General features: G+C 47.5%; 7 protein-coding genes across 7 annotated transcripts; 3 read left to right on the top strand and 4 right to left on the bottom strand.

Moving 5' to 3' along the window:
- The first annotated feature begins 227 nt into the window (after positions 1 to 227).
- On the top strand, positions 228 to 3432 carry Atg4b (Autophagy-related 4b). The gene is made up of 6 exons (NM_142195.2): positions 228 to 335; positions 524 to 1478; positions 1537 to 1732; positions 1800 to 1876; positions 2044 to 2519; positions 2580 to 3432. The coding sequence occupies exons 2-6, from the start codon at positions 524 to 526 to the stop codon at positions 2880 to 2882; spliced, it is 2007 nt and encodes a 668-aa protein (NP_650452.1). The 5' UTR covers positions 228 to 335; the 3' UTR covers positions 2883 to 3432.
- On the bottom strand, positions 3226 to 5927 carry Tmtc4 (Transmembrane O-mannosyltransferase targeting cadherins 4). The gene has a single exon (NM_142194.3). The coding sequence runs from the start codon at positions 5799 to 5801 to the stop codon at positions 3684 to 3686; it is 2118 nt and encodes a 705-aa protein (NP_650451.1). The 5' UTR covers positions 5802 to 5927; the 3' UTR covers positions 3226 to 3683.
- A 229-nt stretch (positions 5928 to 6156) lies between these two features.
- On the top strand, positions 6157 to 6807 carry Trs33 (TRAPP subunit 33). The gene is made up of 2 exons (NM_142193.4): positions 6157 to 6300; positions 6369 to 6807. Exons 1-2 carry the CDS (start codon positions 6232 to 6234, stop codon positions 6756 to 6758), a joined length of 459 nt encoding a protein of 152 aa, NP_650450.1. The 5' UTR covers positions 6157 to 6231; the 3' UTR covers positions 6759 to 6807.
- On the bottom strand, positions 6761 to 9104 carry CG42726 (uncharacterized protein). The gene is made up of 2 exons (NM_169648.3): positions 8710 to 9104; positions 6761 to 8650 (listed from the first exon to the last, which is right to left on the bottom strand). The coding sequence occupies exons 1-2, from the start codon at positions 9031 to 9033 to the stop codon at positions 7649 to 7651; spliced, it is 1326 nt and encodes a 441-aa protein (NP_732017.3). The 5' UTR covers positions 9034 to 9104; the 3' UTR covers positions 6761 to 7648.
- Positions 6761 to 9104, bottom strand: CG42727 (uncharacterized protein). Its single transcript, NM_001202294.1, has 2 exons — positions 8710 to 9104; positions 6761 to 8650 (listed from the first exon to the last, which is right to left on the bottom strand). The coding sequence occupies exon 2, from the start codon at positions 7447 to 7449 to the stop codon at positions 6814 to 6816; it is 636 nt and encodes a 211-aa protein (NP_001189223.1). The 5' UTR covers positions 7450 to 8650; positions 8710 to 9104; the 3' UTR covers positions 6761 to 6813.
- A 35-nt stretch (positions 9105 to 9139) lies between these two features.
- CG31301 (uncharacterized protein) lies at positions 9140 to 10947 on the bottom strand. The gene is made up of 5 exons (NM_142192.4): positions 10469 to 10947; positions 10000 to 10358; positions 9747 to 9943; positions 9527 to 9688; positions 9140 to 9462 (listed from the first exon to the last, which is right to left on the bottom strand). The coding sequence occupies exons 1-5, from the start codon at positions 10845 to 10847 to the stop codon at positions 9240 to 9242; spliced, it is 1320 nt and encodes a 439-aa protein (NP_650449.1). The 5' UTR covers positions 10848 to 10947; the 3' UTR covers positions 9140 to 9239.
- A 28-nt stretch (positions 10948 to 10975) lies between these two features.
- Positions 10976 to 13499, top strand: Surf4 (Surfeit 4). Its single transcript, NM_057874.5, has 4 exons — positions 10976 to 11243; positions 12000 to 12263; positions 12329 to 12739; positions 12802 to 13499. Exons 1-4 carry the CDS (start codon positions 11193 to 11195, stop codon positions 12886 to 12888), a joined length of 813 nt encoding a protein of 270 aa, NP_477222.1. The 5' UTR covers positions 10976 to 11192; the 3' UTR covers positions 12889 to 13499.
- Positions 13500 to 13791: the final 292 nt, after the last annotated feature.

The following is a 13791-nucleotide window of genomic DNA, read 5'->3' as shown; positions in this document are numbered from 1 at the left end:
TCCGCGTAAAATATTACTATTAAATGGACATGCCAAGGGCAGACCTATACCAGGCGCCTTTTAATTTATTAATTCAAATATTATATGTATAAGAATTTTAGATAAAGATACAAATTGTTTAAAAATAGTTTAACACAAACCTGTTGATAACAAAATTCACTATTCATTTTGAACTCATTAGTAGATAAACGTAAAAAAGAACACACATTACCTACATATTCATAATAGAGCAGATTTGCAGTCTGGCAACACTGAAATTGGCAATTGTACTTCTCGCGAATAAGAAAAACAAATTTCGTGGAGTTACTTTATCTTATTTTGTCAACAAATAAACGGTGAGTAAACATTTGTAATTAGCACGCAATCGGTGGTCGGTTGTCAGTTAAGCCAGGGCCAGCAAGGGGCTCGCACCAAGATTACAATGCCGCAGTTCTTTAAGTTCCGCAAGCTGCGGACAAAGCGTCATAGCTCTTCTACCACTTCCGCCTCTGTTTTCATGTCCTCGTCCACGGCCACCAACCAGATGAACTATGACGGCCTCCTTTCCAAGTTGACCGACGAAAAACTGATGCTCTTCGAAGCCGCCGGCGAGGGGACCATTGTAGAGGGTAGCCGGATATGCGGCCAGGATGCGGATCCGCTCTCCTTGCCGCTGGTGGAGGACGGCGCCATCGAGGAGGAGCAGGCGGCCCCCATACAGACGATTCATCGCACTGTATTCGCCGTTCCACGCGTCCCTTCCCCCTCCCCCGTAAGCACATCAGGTGCCAATCTGAACCTCAAGACGGAAAACGCTGCGACAGCGACTCCGCAGCGCAAAATATCGACGTCATCACGTTTCATGAACGCCTTCAGTCAGCTCTACGGCGGCGGCAACAGCGGTCCGAGCTGCGGTCACGTGGAGCAGCACAACGAGGAACCCGGTGACCTGTCGGCAAACCGTACTCCCACCAAGGGCATGGAGTCCAAGCTCGTCGCAATGTGGCACAATGTGAAGTATGGCTGGAGCGGCAAGATGAGGCAGACCAGCTTCTCAAAGGAGCAGCCCGTGTGGCTGCTAGGACGGTGCTATCATCGACGCTTTACTCCGCCCGTAAGCATGGAAAGTTCCATCACCGAGCTGCCCAGCGGGGCGGATACCACCCCCGATAACGCCACATCGGCGTTCGACAGCATTCAGGCCACATCGACATCAACCTCCTTGTATCCAGCCCTTAATCCGCAGCAGATCGATGAGATTGTGGTGCCCCAGGAACTGGGAATGGACGCGGTGGAGAACCAAGTGGGCGAACAGCCTTGGGAGGAGGGCATCGAAGGCTTTCGTCGTGACTTTTACAGTAGGATTTGGATGACCTACCGTCGAGAGTTCCCAATAATGAATGGCTCCAACTACACCTCGGACTGCGGTTGGGGCTGTATGCTAAGGAGTGGTCAGATGCTCTTCGCTCAAGGACTCATCTGTCACTTCCTAGGGCGAAGTAAGTTAAATGAACCCGCACAAATATGTTTGATTACCAATAAACCTTTATGCTTCAGGCTGGCGCTATGATTCAGAGTCCCAGTTGCACTCGACTTACGAGGACAATATGCATAAGAAGATCGTCAAGTGGTTCGGGGACAGTTCCTCAAAAAGCAGTCCCTTCTCCATCCACGCCCTGGTGCGGCTGGGGGAGCATTTGGGTAAAAAACCTGGCGATTGGTACGGTCCCGCCTCTGTTTCCTATTTGCTTAAGTGAGTACAGATCTTTATCGCTTTTTTAATCTTTATTAAATCAAACAACTCTTCAACTTCACCACAGACACGCCTTAGAGCACGCGGCTCAGGAAAATGCAGACTTTGACAATATTAGTGTCTATGTAGCCAAAGATTGCACGAGTAAGTTCAAGCAGAAAGGAATCCCTTAATCAAAGATTCATAAGATAACTACCATGACACATTGATATGTTCATGAGTAATTGCTGCAACCTTGTTCGCGAAGCTCATTACTCAGGGGCTCAATTGATAACGTATGTGATTTGATAACCGTCTTTGTGTTGTTTTAGTTTACTTGCAAGATATTGAGGATCAATGCAGCATTCCGGAACCGGCGCCAAAACCCCATGTGCCTTGGCAACAAGCGAAGCGGCCGCAGGCGGAAACTACCAAAACGGAGCAACAACAGCACTGGAAGTCCCTCATCGTTCTGATACCTTTGCGCCTGGGCAGTGATAAACTGAATCCTGTGTATGCCCATTGTCTGAAGCTGCTGCTGAGTACAGAACACTGCCTGGGCATCCTTGGTGGAAAGCCAAAGCATTCGCTGTACTTTGTCGGCTTCCAGGAGGACAGGCTCATCCACTTGGATCCGCACTATTGCCAGGAGATGGTGGATGTGAACCAAGAGAACTTCTCCCTGCACTCGTTTCACTGCAAGTCGCCGCGGAAGCTTAAGGCCAGCAAAATGGATCCTAGTTGTTGTATCGGCTTTTACTGTGCCACCAAAAGTGATTTCGACAATTTTATGGAGAGCGTACAGTTGGTAAGCAAAAGCCAAACATTTCGTTTTCCAACGTCCTATTAAATATCTTAATTTCAACAGTATTTGCATCCTATGCGTTGCGCCTCAGGGGCAACTGTGGATAAGGCGGCCGGGAGCCATCATACGACGCCTCAGTCATCCCATCAAACCGAGCAAACAGAGATGAACTATCCATTGTTCTCATTTTCCCGCGGTCGTTGCATGGATCACGAGCGGGACGAAATGAGCGATTCGCTGTACAAGCCGCTCATAAAACAGGTGGCTTCTCTGGCCCAGGAATTGGGCGCTCAACTGGCGCCGCCACAGCACGGCGATGAGCACGACCAAGATGATAGTGAAAGCGAAGAGTTTGTGCTGCTGTAGATCGTTGCCGCCACCACCACATAACCCTGTTGCTGTGCTAGCTGTGTTATTTGCTCATTATTATTTGATTTAGTTGCCAGCCGCTGCTGCTTGCTTGCTCGCCCAGAAAAACCCAACAGACCCGTATCTCAAACACAAAGACTTTGTTGTACCTTTACGCCTACGCATATAGTACATAGACGCATGCATGTATCTTGAATATTTACTGATGTCCACGTTAATCTCTCTTTTGTTCGACCTGTCGTCTCGCATTCTGCCAAAGTTTTTCAGCTATTTCCATGTTCGAGCAGCCCGATCTGTTTATATGTGTTATATATAAACCTATGTAATTTGCGGTATTATTATTTTAAAATCATGAATCTTTAATGGAATTGAATTATTTTACAATGGTGCCACAATTGTCACTATTCTTTGAAGTATTTCATGTAGCGCTTAGTTCTAGAGTTTAGTTAAATTATGTAAGTCGTCTTGTAATTGTTCGATCATTATTTAGTTTTAACATTAATTGTATATACCCTCGAGTAAATGAATAAACTATCCTAACTTATACTAAATACAATTAGGGTGTCATGAGATTTTAGCTGATGGGATATGAATGTATGATATAGATACAATATTGCACGGAATTAAAATTAAATTAGACTAACTAGTTTTAATGTCTTTTATGAATAAGTAATTTAACCCACAACCTCGTCTTTCGTTTGGGATTATTACAGCTTGCGAAGTGTACATACCTCTTATTATTTGCAAACAACCAAGATTTTGGTTGGATCCATATTTGGATGGTGGGACTTGAAACGCTTATCTCTGCATGACTTGCGCCTCCCTTTCCAGGCGTTTTAAGAGCTTGCTGAGATTCTCCCGGGCTGTCGTTGCTCTAGCCGCACTAATACTTATTGCAGTCCGATAAGCCTCTATAGCCTCCTGCGTCTTGTCCCAGCGATGATAGAGAACTCCGAGATTCGTGTGGTACAATGTGTTGTGGGGCTCCAGCTCAATAACGCGCTTGTAGATCGCCTCCGCCTCCGTATAATGTTTTAATTTGCCAAGCACGTTTGCTCGAATGAAAAGGATACTGACATCGTTGGGTAGATGTTGGAGAGCCTGATTAGAGATGCGCAAGGCGTCATCCTGCAACCCCTTGTTGTCCAGCATTGTCAGAATGTTAGCCCAGGCTTTTGGCTGGCGGGGATTTAGTGCCACAGCATGCTGCCAATGATGAAGCGCTTCGGCGTAACGTTTCTGCTCCAGATACAGATTGCCCATGTTGTAGTAGCAGACGGCGAAATTGGCTCTGTACTTCAGGGCCTTCTCATAGCTGGCCAGAGCCTTGTCGTACTTTCCCTGAGCCGACTGCACAATGCCGAGATTCATCCAAGCCGCTGGAAATGCGGGATACGCCTGCAAAGCCAATCGAATGTATTCCTCGGCGGTGGATAGTTGACCGTGCTCCCGATACAGGTTGCCGAGGTTCATAAGAGCTGACTCATAGTTCGGATACAATTCAATGGCCCTGTGGTAGTGCTGAAAGGCTTTCGTATTGTTTCCCATATCAGTGGCCAGTCGGGCTATGTTATAGTGTACCTTGGCATTGTCAGGACACACCTGTAGCGCGGACTTGAACAACTGCTCCTCGTTAAGCCAGTCAGTAGCTCGCTGCCGAGTCCGTACCATCATAACCGAAAAGAGCAGCATTAAAAGAATCCGTAGAGCAGTGCGCCAGTGGGTGTTTTCCGTACTGCTGTCATACCAATATAAGAATCCATAGATGGACAGCAGGCAAAAGCCAATGGAGGGTACATAGAGCGTCCGTTCGGCAATCACGAATCCTACGCAAATGATTCCCGACGCGGGCAGGAACGGGACGATCATTAAACCCAGAGCTAACATCATTCCGGGCAGCCGTCGGAAGTTCATCAGAGCCACCAATACGATGGAGTAGAATCCGATGACGCCCTGCAGTCTCAGATCCCAGATGTTGGTCACCAACTTGACGCAACCCAATGCCCAGTCGTAGCATAGCCAGTGGGGGCACAGCATCAGCCAGATGTTCATGACCAGCAGATACTGCTGGGAGAGCCCACGGGTCAGCACGTGCTCATTGTGCGCAACGGGGTTGTCAACTTCCTTGAAGGTAGGCGTCTCAAAGTCCTGCCACCAAAGGCGAGCCGTCAGCAGACCCAAGGTACCCAGCAAGTAGAACAAGTAGCTGATCCGGGTGCGCAAAAGACTCCACTGATCCTTGAATCGCAGATGATAGTAGCCGTTTTGAAAGTAATCCAATAGTACACACGACATGGGGATGGTCACAGCGGACTCCTTGAACAGCATTCCCACAGCGGTGAGCAGCATGATTAGACCGCCAGTCTGTGGACCAAGTCTTCCGGTATTGGCCACGGTCAGCAGAAGACACAACAAGTGAATCATGCCGAACATGAGCTCGGCCCTTCCAACCACACCAGAAACCGCCTCTGTGTGAATTGGATGGGCGGCAAATAGAGCAGCGGAGAGGATGGCCCATCTTGCCGTGCTGACCTCCGGAACATAGAGAGAGCGAATCAATCGCCACATGAGCAGCGTGTTGACGCAGTGTAGCAGGAGGTTTAGGAACTTCATGTGGGCGGCACTTAGCCCCAGAAGGGCATACTCGCAATGGAACATCAGGGTGGTCAGTGGCCGAAATGATTTGTGGGAATCGGAACTGAGCAAGGAAGCACCCCAGAAGTCGTGCGTGAAGATCGCCGTCCAGTTGGTGGGCAGTGAGTTGACATCCCGGTTCTTGACGATGGCCACCGTATCATCGAAGACAAACTTCGCTCCACTGAGGCCACCGCATCCGTAGCATAGCAAACAGATTAACACTAGGATTGCCTGACAGACCATGCTATGCAGCGTGGCTTTGTGAACGAGGTCTAGCATACTGGATTATTTACTAATTGTCAATTGTTCAAGTTTAATTCACTTATTCTGCGAATTTTAATCGGAATTGTTTTGTATACATTTTTTGTTGTGTTTTTGTCCAAACACCCCCTCACTGAATAGTGATGCCAGATCAGCGATAGAAATGTGTGCAGCTTAGCTAAATATATGCATCGAAAAATATATGGTTATAAAATGATTTGAAATTACGCTAAATAGATCTATCAAATCTGCTCATTTTAGAGTATTCATATTAAAATAATTATACATACTCTTGATATTAAAGTATAAATAATAGTAATAACAATAAACCACTAAAAGCAAACAAGACATTCGCCCGTTAACGCTTGCAACAGCTGTTTAAATCTAGATCAAAACAAATCCGAGGAAAAATTTGTTGAACTCACAAAGAAAAATTAAATCCTCGAAAATGTCTGAAGAAATCCTTTTCGATTGCCTCCATGCAGAGATAGTCAATTATTGTCTGGATAGCAATAAGGTAGGAACACGAGGGACGCAAAAAAAAATCAGTCATACAACCGATTTTGATTTGGTTCCGCCTATTAGGAGCACGACCTGGCCACTTTGGAGTATATAGGCTTCACCACCGGCTACCGCCTGATTGAGCGGCTCACCCGTGAAGTTTCGCGTTTTAAGGACGAGTTGGAGACTATGAAGTTTATATGCACCGACTTCTGGATGCTTATATACAAGAAGCAAGTGGACAACCTGAGGACGAACAACCACGGAATGTACGTTGTGCAGGACAAGGCTTTCCGCTTTCTGACTCGCATCTCGCCGGGCACCAAGCAGCTGGAGCACGCGCCCAAGTTCGTGGCCTTCACGTGCGGGCTGGTGCGAGGAGCTCTCAGCAATCTAGGCATTAACAGCACCGTGACGGCCGAAGTGCAAAGCATACCCGCCTGCAAGTTTCACATAGAAGTGAACAGGAACTAATTAGGATGTAAGGCAATGGTTTATTACTACAATTATAGAGATACTACAGACTAGACTAGGCTATCTTTTCGTAGAATGCCACAATGTTGTGGTCAGTCCAGTTAAGGCGTTCTCGCAGGATCCACTGGTCGATGGGCAGTTGGGGCTGGGCGGGATTGGGATCTGTGTGGATTCCCAGGGCGGGCAATGGTCCAATCAATATAAGCCACTTTCCTTGATACACATTTAGATAGTCCAGAAAAGCTCCTCGATTGTTGAAGTAGCAGAAGAGCAAGGCACACGGATGAACGTCACTGCAGCATTTGGTCAATAAATCCGTATCCAGTTGGCTGGCATCCTCTAAATAGTTAAGCGGTATAAAACTTCGAACGGAGTACTTGCTCTGCCACCAGTTGCGATCGACCTCCAAGCCAAACATGGGGACTTTCCGACCTCCAGACACTGTCATAAGCCATTCCAAAAGCCCACTGCCGCAGCCGATGCTCAAAACTCGCTGGATGTCGTGCATGGCTAGCAGCTGATTAAAGTAGTCCAAGTCCACCGATGTCGGCCACATCCAGAGCAGCTTGCGCTTGAGCTGTTGGTCCAGGCAGTCGCCCAGGACAAGCAACTTGCGCCAGTTGCACGACGCATCATCAGTTAGGTAATAAATTTCACGCAGTGTCTCGAGTTCCGATTGCTCGTCCATCATATTGAATACTGTTAGTTGCAAATTAAGCGGTCTTGCTGCTTCCGATGGCCGGTGAACTTGGCAGTGACGCCGGCACGCGGAAATATGGCTAGCGGCCAACAAGATTGCTGCGGTTCGCTTCGGTTCGCAGCACCTGACTGATCTCTAATAAATTAGAGGACCCCTTTGAAAAAGGGCCAACTCATTAGAGATCATATCGTCACTTTGTGTTTTCTTCTTTTTGGTACCAATATTTGAAATTCTTGCGCCAGTGCATCTCGCTAAATTTGGAGCTACCTTGCCCCGGGACACGCGGCTGGTGATGTTGCATGGCTGGTTCTTGGGCATCGGGGCTAGGTTCGCTAGAGTATTCCTCGTTGTCCAGATCCAAGATGATCTTGCGATACAGCTGGACATTCTCCTCTGGCATTACATCTGGCAGAGGCAGATGCTCTGGGACAGCTTTCCCTTTCTCCATCTGCAGTTCAGGGAGTTGAGATGGCAGTGGCGTAGATTGCAGCAACATCACTGGCTCAACGTTGCCCACACTCTGGATCACACTGTTGTATCTTACAGTCTGAGATGGTCTTTCTTCCGCCGTCGTGGCCTCCTGAGCACTGGACCTCGGTGTAACCATTTCAACAGTACTGGCAAACGCACAACCAGGGTGCATGGATCGCAGATGTCGCAGCATGTTGTCCTTTCGGTTGATAGTGATGTCACATTGGATACAGCGGTAGCGTTCGGCAGTCTTGTGTTGTCTTAAATGTCGGCCCAGAGCATCCGGATCATTGTAGCTTTTGCCGCACAGGGAACAGGACTGACGTTCGCGATTTGAGTGGCGCTTCATGTGCAGCCGAAGCGTGGTTTGTCGCAGAAAGGACTTCTGGCACACTTTACACATGTGCCGAATATTGTTCTTGTCGTGTTTCCGCAGATGCTGGTTCAAATTGGCCTTGTTCTGGAAATGCTTAGAGCAGAGCTCGCATTTAAATTGCAGGCCGAGATCGCTGTGGATCGCCAGGTGGCTGGCAAGAGAGCTCTTGCGGCGGAAAACCTTCTGGCAGATTGGGCACAAATGCTTCTCCTGGTTGTGGGTAAGCATGTGGCGCTGTAGAACAATTGGTTGCTTGAAACTTTTGTGGCAGACGCTGCACGAGTGTTTTGATTGTTTCTCATGGCTCATTAGATGGTACTTTAAATGTGAACTGGTAGCAAATCTCTGGAAGGAAATCTCAGTCATGAAAACTACACACAGCATAAGTACATGCTGCAACTCACGCGTCCGCACTCCTTGCAGTTGAACTTCTTGAGAAGATCGTTGCCGCAGGTGAGGTGGTAATACTGCTGGGTCCGGCTGCGAAAATCCTTATTGCAGACGGTACAGTGGTAGCCCTTATCTGTGACAATTATTCGCTTATCAGCCGACGTCCTTGCTTGCGTTTCCTGTGTCTCCTGGATATCGACACTTCGTGCAACTCGACATTCCAGGCAATCCGATACATCCGCCACCAGGCAGAGACGACACTTGGTGTGTCCACAGCTGTCGGTGACGAGGCGATTCTGTCCTGTAGCATCGCAGTTGCAGCGAGGACATTTATTCATTGCTAAATTCTAAATGCATTGAAATCGCACATACAGGAGACTAAAATTGCAGCTATGCTTCTTCTTTCTCGCAGCCATTCAGCACGAAACGTAAACAAAGTACACGGTCAGAAATACTTTTCATATATTTTACATCCTTTATATTAAAACTAAGAATAAAGATCTTTTTATAAGAGTACTATGAGCTGAGATTTTGTTCGTCCTGCCTATTCACATACATCGTTCATCTCCAGGTCGGCCACATGACCAGGAAACAGGTGCGCCTTCTGCATGGGTACGTGCACAAAGTAACGATCACAAAACTTGGGGTTCCGCCGAAGCAGGACCTCAGTCAGTATTGTGCCATAGTCGATCTTCTTGGTAATCAAAAGGCGCCGGCTCTCTCCACTCCCATAGCTAGCGGAACGCAAGCCAAATTGTCTGGCGATTCTGTAAAGGGAAATGCCAACATAATAAGCAATTATTTTTTACGATGTGGGATGACGGTGCTTACTGGTGAAGCGTGGTTCTTTCTTCCTTCGAAAACGTGGGCTCAAACTGCATGTCACGTATATCGTCCGATCTCACATAGTTTTCTATAAGCCGTCGGTAATCAGCGAAATTTCCCTTTGGATTTATTAATCCAAGACCATTACGATTGTTCTTTAGCAGATAACTGAAAATATAAAATAAAATAGTTTCGTTTGGTGATACGTTAAAAGTCGAACTCTTACCATACGGGCTCTTCACGTCCCTGCTTCAGTCGCCCTAAGCCACCGCCTGTCCAGCCCATCAGTCGCATCATGCGATATCCCTTGTTGCTGGGGTCCAATTTGGGATCGCACGGACTGTCGGCGGACTCATTGGTGACTTTGATGTTGACGCCGTCCTTGTTTTTTTCCACCTTGATGGTGTCGCGCGTGGCATTCAGCTGTGTAGCGTAGTACCGGGTTTAATAAGGCATACATTATTTCAGAAATTTCATACCTTAATACTATAGCAATAGGACTGGATCGTCAAATGCGCCTGCTTATAGGCAGCTTTCTTGGCCGCCTTAAGGCTCTCCCCCTGTCCTGTCGCTATTACCTCATCATTTACTAATAATTCGGCGTATTTTGTATTATCGCTTAATGGCTGATCTCGGCTGACACGCTCTTCGTACTTGACATTCGCAATGTTGCAGGAGTTTTGCAGGCAGGCTCGTCCCCCAGCCAAGTACACAATGAGCCGACCGAAACGCAGATCTTGATAGAGATCGACTGGATCTCCGCCGCCAAAACACTGGCGTTTTATGTGTGAGCTATCCTCTGGGGAGCTCGTCGAGGGAAGGGGTGGAGCCCGGCGCCCTAGTAGTTGGAATTAGGCATTAGGCTTTGGTCTCTCTGGCTCGTATAGTTACTAGTGATAAAAAGAATCTTCTCTCGCCTATGGGCCCACTAATTGTTCAGTCGTCTACCTTTGGCGCGCTGCTCCGCCGCATCCGACGCCGAGACAAATGTTCTCTTCAGGCGCTGTTCCCGTTTCTGACGGAAATCCGCTGCGATTTCCTTGGACAACTCGGCCACCAAAAGCATCGTCGCGCTTGGATACTTGCAGCCCATGAACTCCATGTTGACGAACGTTTGGGCCAGGCACACCAGCCGGTCCTCCTCAAAACGATCCTTGTGGGCCAGCATGAAGCTGCGTCGCAGATCCCAGTGCTCATCACTTTCGTATTCCGTCTTGTAGCTGTCTACATCCCAGTCCAAGGAAAATTCCCCGGATCCATAGCCGGCATCATCCTGTTTTTTAACTTTGACTTTCTTCTGCTTTGGCTTGGATTGTTGAACGGACATCTTTACAGGGAAAATAAATAGCGTTCAACTTGTCAAATAAAATGAGCACAGGCACGCTTGTTTTTTGATTGCTGCTTTCCCATTCACAGCGAATTATCAATTCGATTGGCCATGTGTTGCCCATTGGCTATCGATAACGCAGCGATAACGATAGGCCCCATCACGGCTATACTTTGTCGTGCGTGTGTGTTTTTAAGTTCCTGCCTTTTAATTCATGATTTTTTGGTAACTTAACAACAATTTGGAGAGCGACGCGACGCCCAAGAAGTCAGAAACGAATTGCCAAAGTGTCTCCACAGACGATTGCCCCAAAGTGAGAGATCGGATCAGCCCAAAGCAGCCAACATGAGCATACCCAACGAGTACATAGCGAAAACGGAGGATGTGGCGGAACAGGTAAGATATATTAGGTTCCACTGCCAAAAAGAAGTCCACCAGGACTCCATATCCACCGCAGGAAGCGTCTTCCCGATGCGCCCCAAATGGCGTTTGCGGGGAAGCCCTGGCAGCTGCAAACTGGGAAAACTGCCAACGTCACCCAAACGCGGCAAAGTTCGAGGGTCTTGGCTGCATATAATCACGATCCGCTGACATGGGGGCAACGTGCTGGGCATTTGCTTCCAATAAGAATCTGGGTGCAACCCAGATGATGGGTTTGCCTTGTACTCCAGTACCGCAATTGACAGTTGTTGCGTCTGCCGCAGGGAAAACTCTCTCTCTCGCTGCTTATTTTCTACCTGTGTGCTGATGCGTATGTGTCTGTGTGTGTGTGCGAGAGAGCTGTCTCCGCAAGTGAAAGTGTTGAAAAAGAAATAGCGGGCAGCTGGACGCCAGCGGCCAGGTCGAGTTCCGTAATAGTTGGGCTAGAAAGCCAGGTGAACTTGCTCGCGATTTACATACATACATGTATGAAGTTACATTGACAGCCGGGCCAAAACCCGTTAGCTGGCAGATAGCAATCGAGAGATACTAGCGTTTAGAGACACGTCACAGCCAGCGGGCGATTTCTAGCGACTACGCGCAAGCCACGCTCAACGGCATTGTATATTTAAATCCCTTATCACCTTGTCAGTAGTCCCCTTATCACCATATCAGCACCCATCCCAATTGCTCTCAACTCAACCAGAACCAATCGAACACTCATTTTTGCAGGTCATCAAGCGCGGCAAAAATGTGCTGCCCACAGTGGCCCGTTTGTGCCTCATCGCCACGTTCTTCGAGGACGGCCTGCGCATGTACATCCAATGGAACGAGCAGCGGGAGTACATGGACATGAGCTGGGGCTGCGGCAAGTTCCTGGCCACCGTCTTTGTGCTCGTCAACCTGTTGGGCCAACTGGGCGGCTGCGGCATGGTGATGGCCAGATTTAAGGTCGACATAGCGGTGGGACTGCTTTTCTTCATTGTGGTGTTGCAGGTGAGTCTGCATTTATATCAGCCAGAAGCAAAAGCCTTGACGTTAACCCGATCCTCTGTTTGCAGACCGTTGCCTACTCCATTCTGTGGGACTTCCAGTTCTTACTGCGAAACTTTGCACTCATCGGAGCCCTACTGCTCGTCCTGGCGGAAGCCAGGATAGAGGGGCGCAGCCTGTTTGCCGGCGTGCCATCGATGGGCGAAAACAAGCCCAAGAACTTCATGCAGCTGGCGGGCCGCATCCTGCTGGCCTTCATGTTCATCACTTTGATCCGCTTTGAGCTGAGCGTATGGCAAGTTATACAGGACATCATCGGCTCCATTCTGATGGTGCTGGTCGTGCTGGGATACAAGACGAAGCTGTCCGCCCTGATTCTGGTGGCTCTGCTTACGATCCTGAACCTGTACCACAATGCCTGGTGGACCATTCCGTCCTACAAGCCACTCAGGGATTTCTTGAAATACGACTTTTTCCAGGTTAGCAGGTTTACAATATCTTTCGCACGAATTTGTGTTATTTTTACGCATTCCCTTCGCAGACTCTCTCGGTGATCGGTGGCCTCCTCATGATCGTGTCCTTGGGCCCTGGCGGCGTTTCCATGGACGAGCACAAGAAGAAGTGGTAGAGGCCAGGCAACGGTCGCTCCTTGAACGAAACACTTTCAACATTTGACTTTTACCGTGTTTTACTCCTTCTGAGAAATGTTAGTTAGGAATTACCATAAAATGGGACAACAACAGGAGCAGCATCAGCAGCACAACACCGGCACGTATAAGAACTTGACAATTTTCAATAAAGGGACTTCCGCAATACCCCTCTCCAATGGCTCACTTATTGGGATCGCCCCAACCCAACTCCAAATCCATTCGCGCACATTCAACGACAAACTTCGACATTTTAAACATTTAGGACATTTTATTTTTGTACATAAAGAACAGGCAAGAAAAAAGTTTGGTCACTTTCGAGCCCACCCCAAATGAGAGACATAACTGATTTTATATCTATGCTTGTCAATATCCATGTTTTTTGCCGATTTTTTTATATGATTTGTACACTCTTATAAATAAGTTGTAACCTTGGTGTTTGCCTTTTGTTGATTGCTAGAAGTTTGAATATGAAAACGATGTATAAAATATGATGTACCAATTGACAATGATTTGTTTCTTTCGTTTATAAGCAAAAGTGTAATAGAATTAAATTGTAACGTTTTAATAAACATAAAGATGAAAAACCGAGACTTGTGCATTTTAAACTTGGCGCCAATTGGCCGATAAATGGTTAATGCTTTTGTTTGTTTACCAGCACTAAGGCACAGCTGACTCGCAACGTCAACAAAGAGGGAAATGCCCATTCTTCGACTACTGGGTACCCCGTACTAAGTTAGCTGCTAGTGAATCCTGCATAACTAACAATAAATAACTTTATTGCAAAAATAAGAGCATAAACCTTATACAAGTAGTACGATTAAATTTTGTAAATAGACACAAAATATAATGATAAAAAAAATGATTAGGCACCGTTTTGAATG

Source organism: Drosophila melanogaster, chromosome 3R (assembly GCF_000001215.4).
Source record: "Drosophila melanogaster chromosome 3R".
Taxonomy (NCBI): domain Eukaryota; kingdom Metazoa; phylum Arthropoda; class Insecta; order Diptera; family Drosophilidae; genus Drosophila; species Drosophila melanogaster.
The sequence above is the reverse complement of the archived record's forward strand: the minus strand, read 5'-3'. Positions and strand labels throughout refer to the sequence as shown.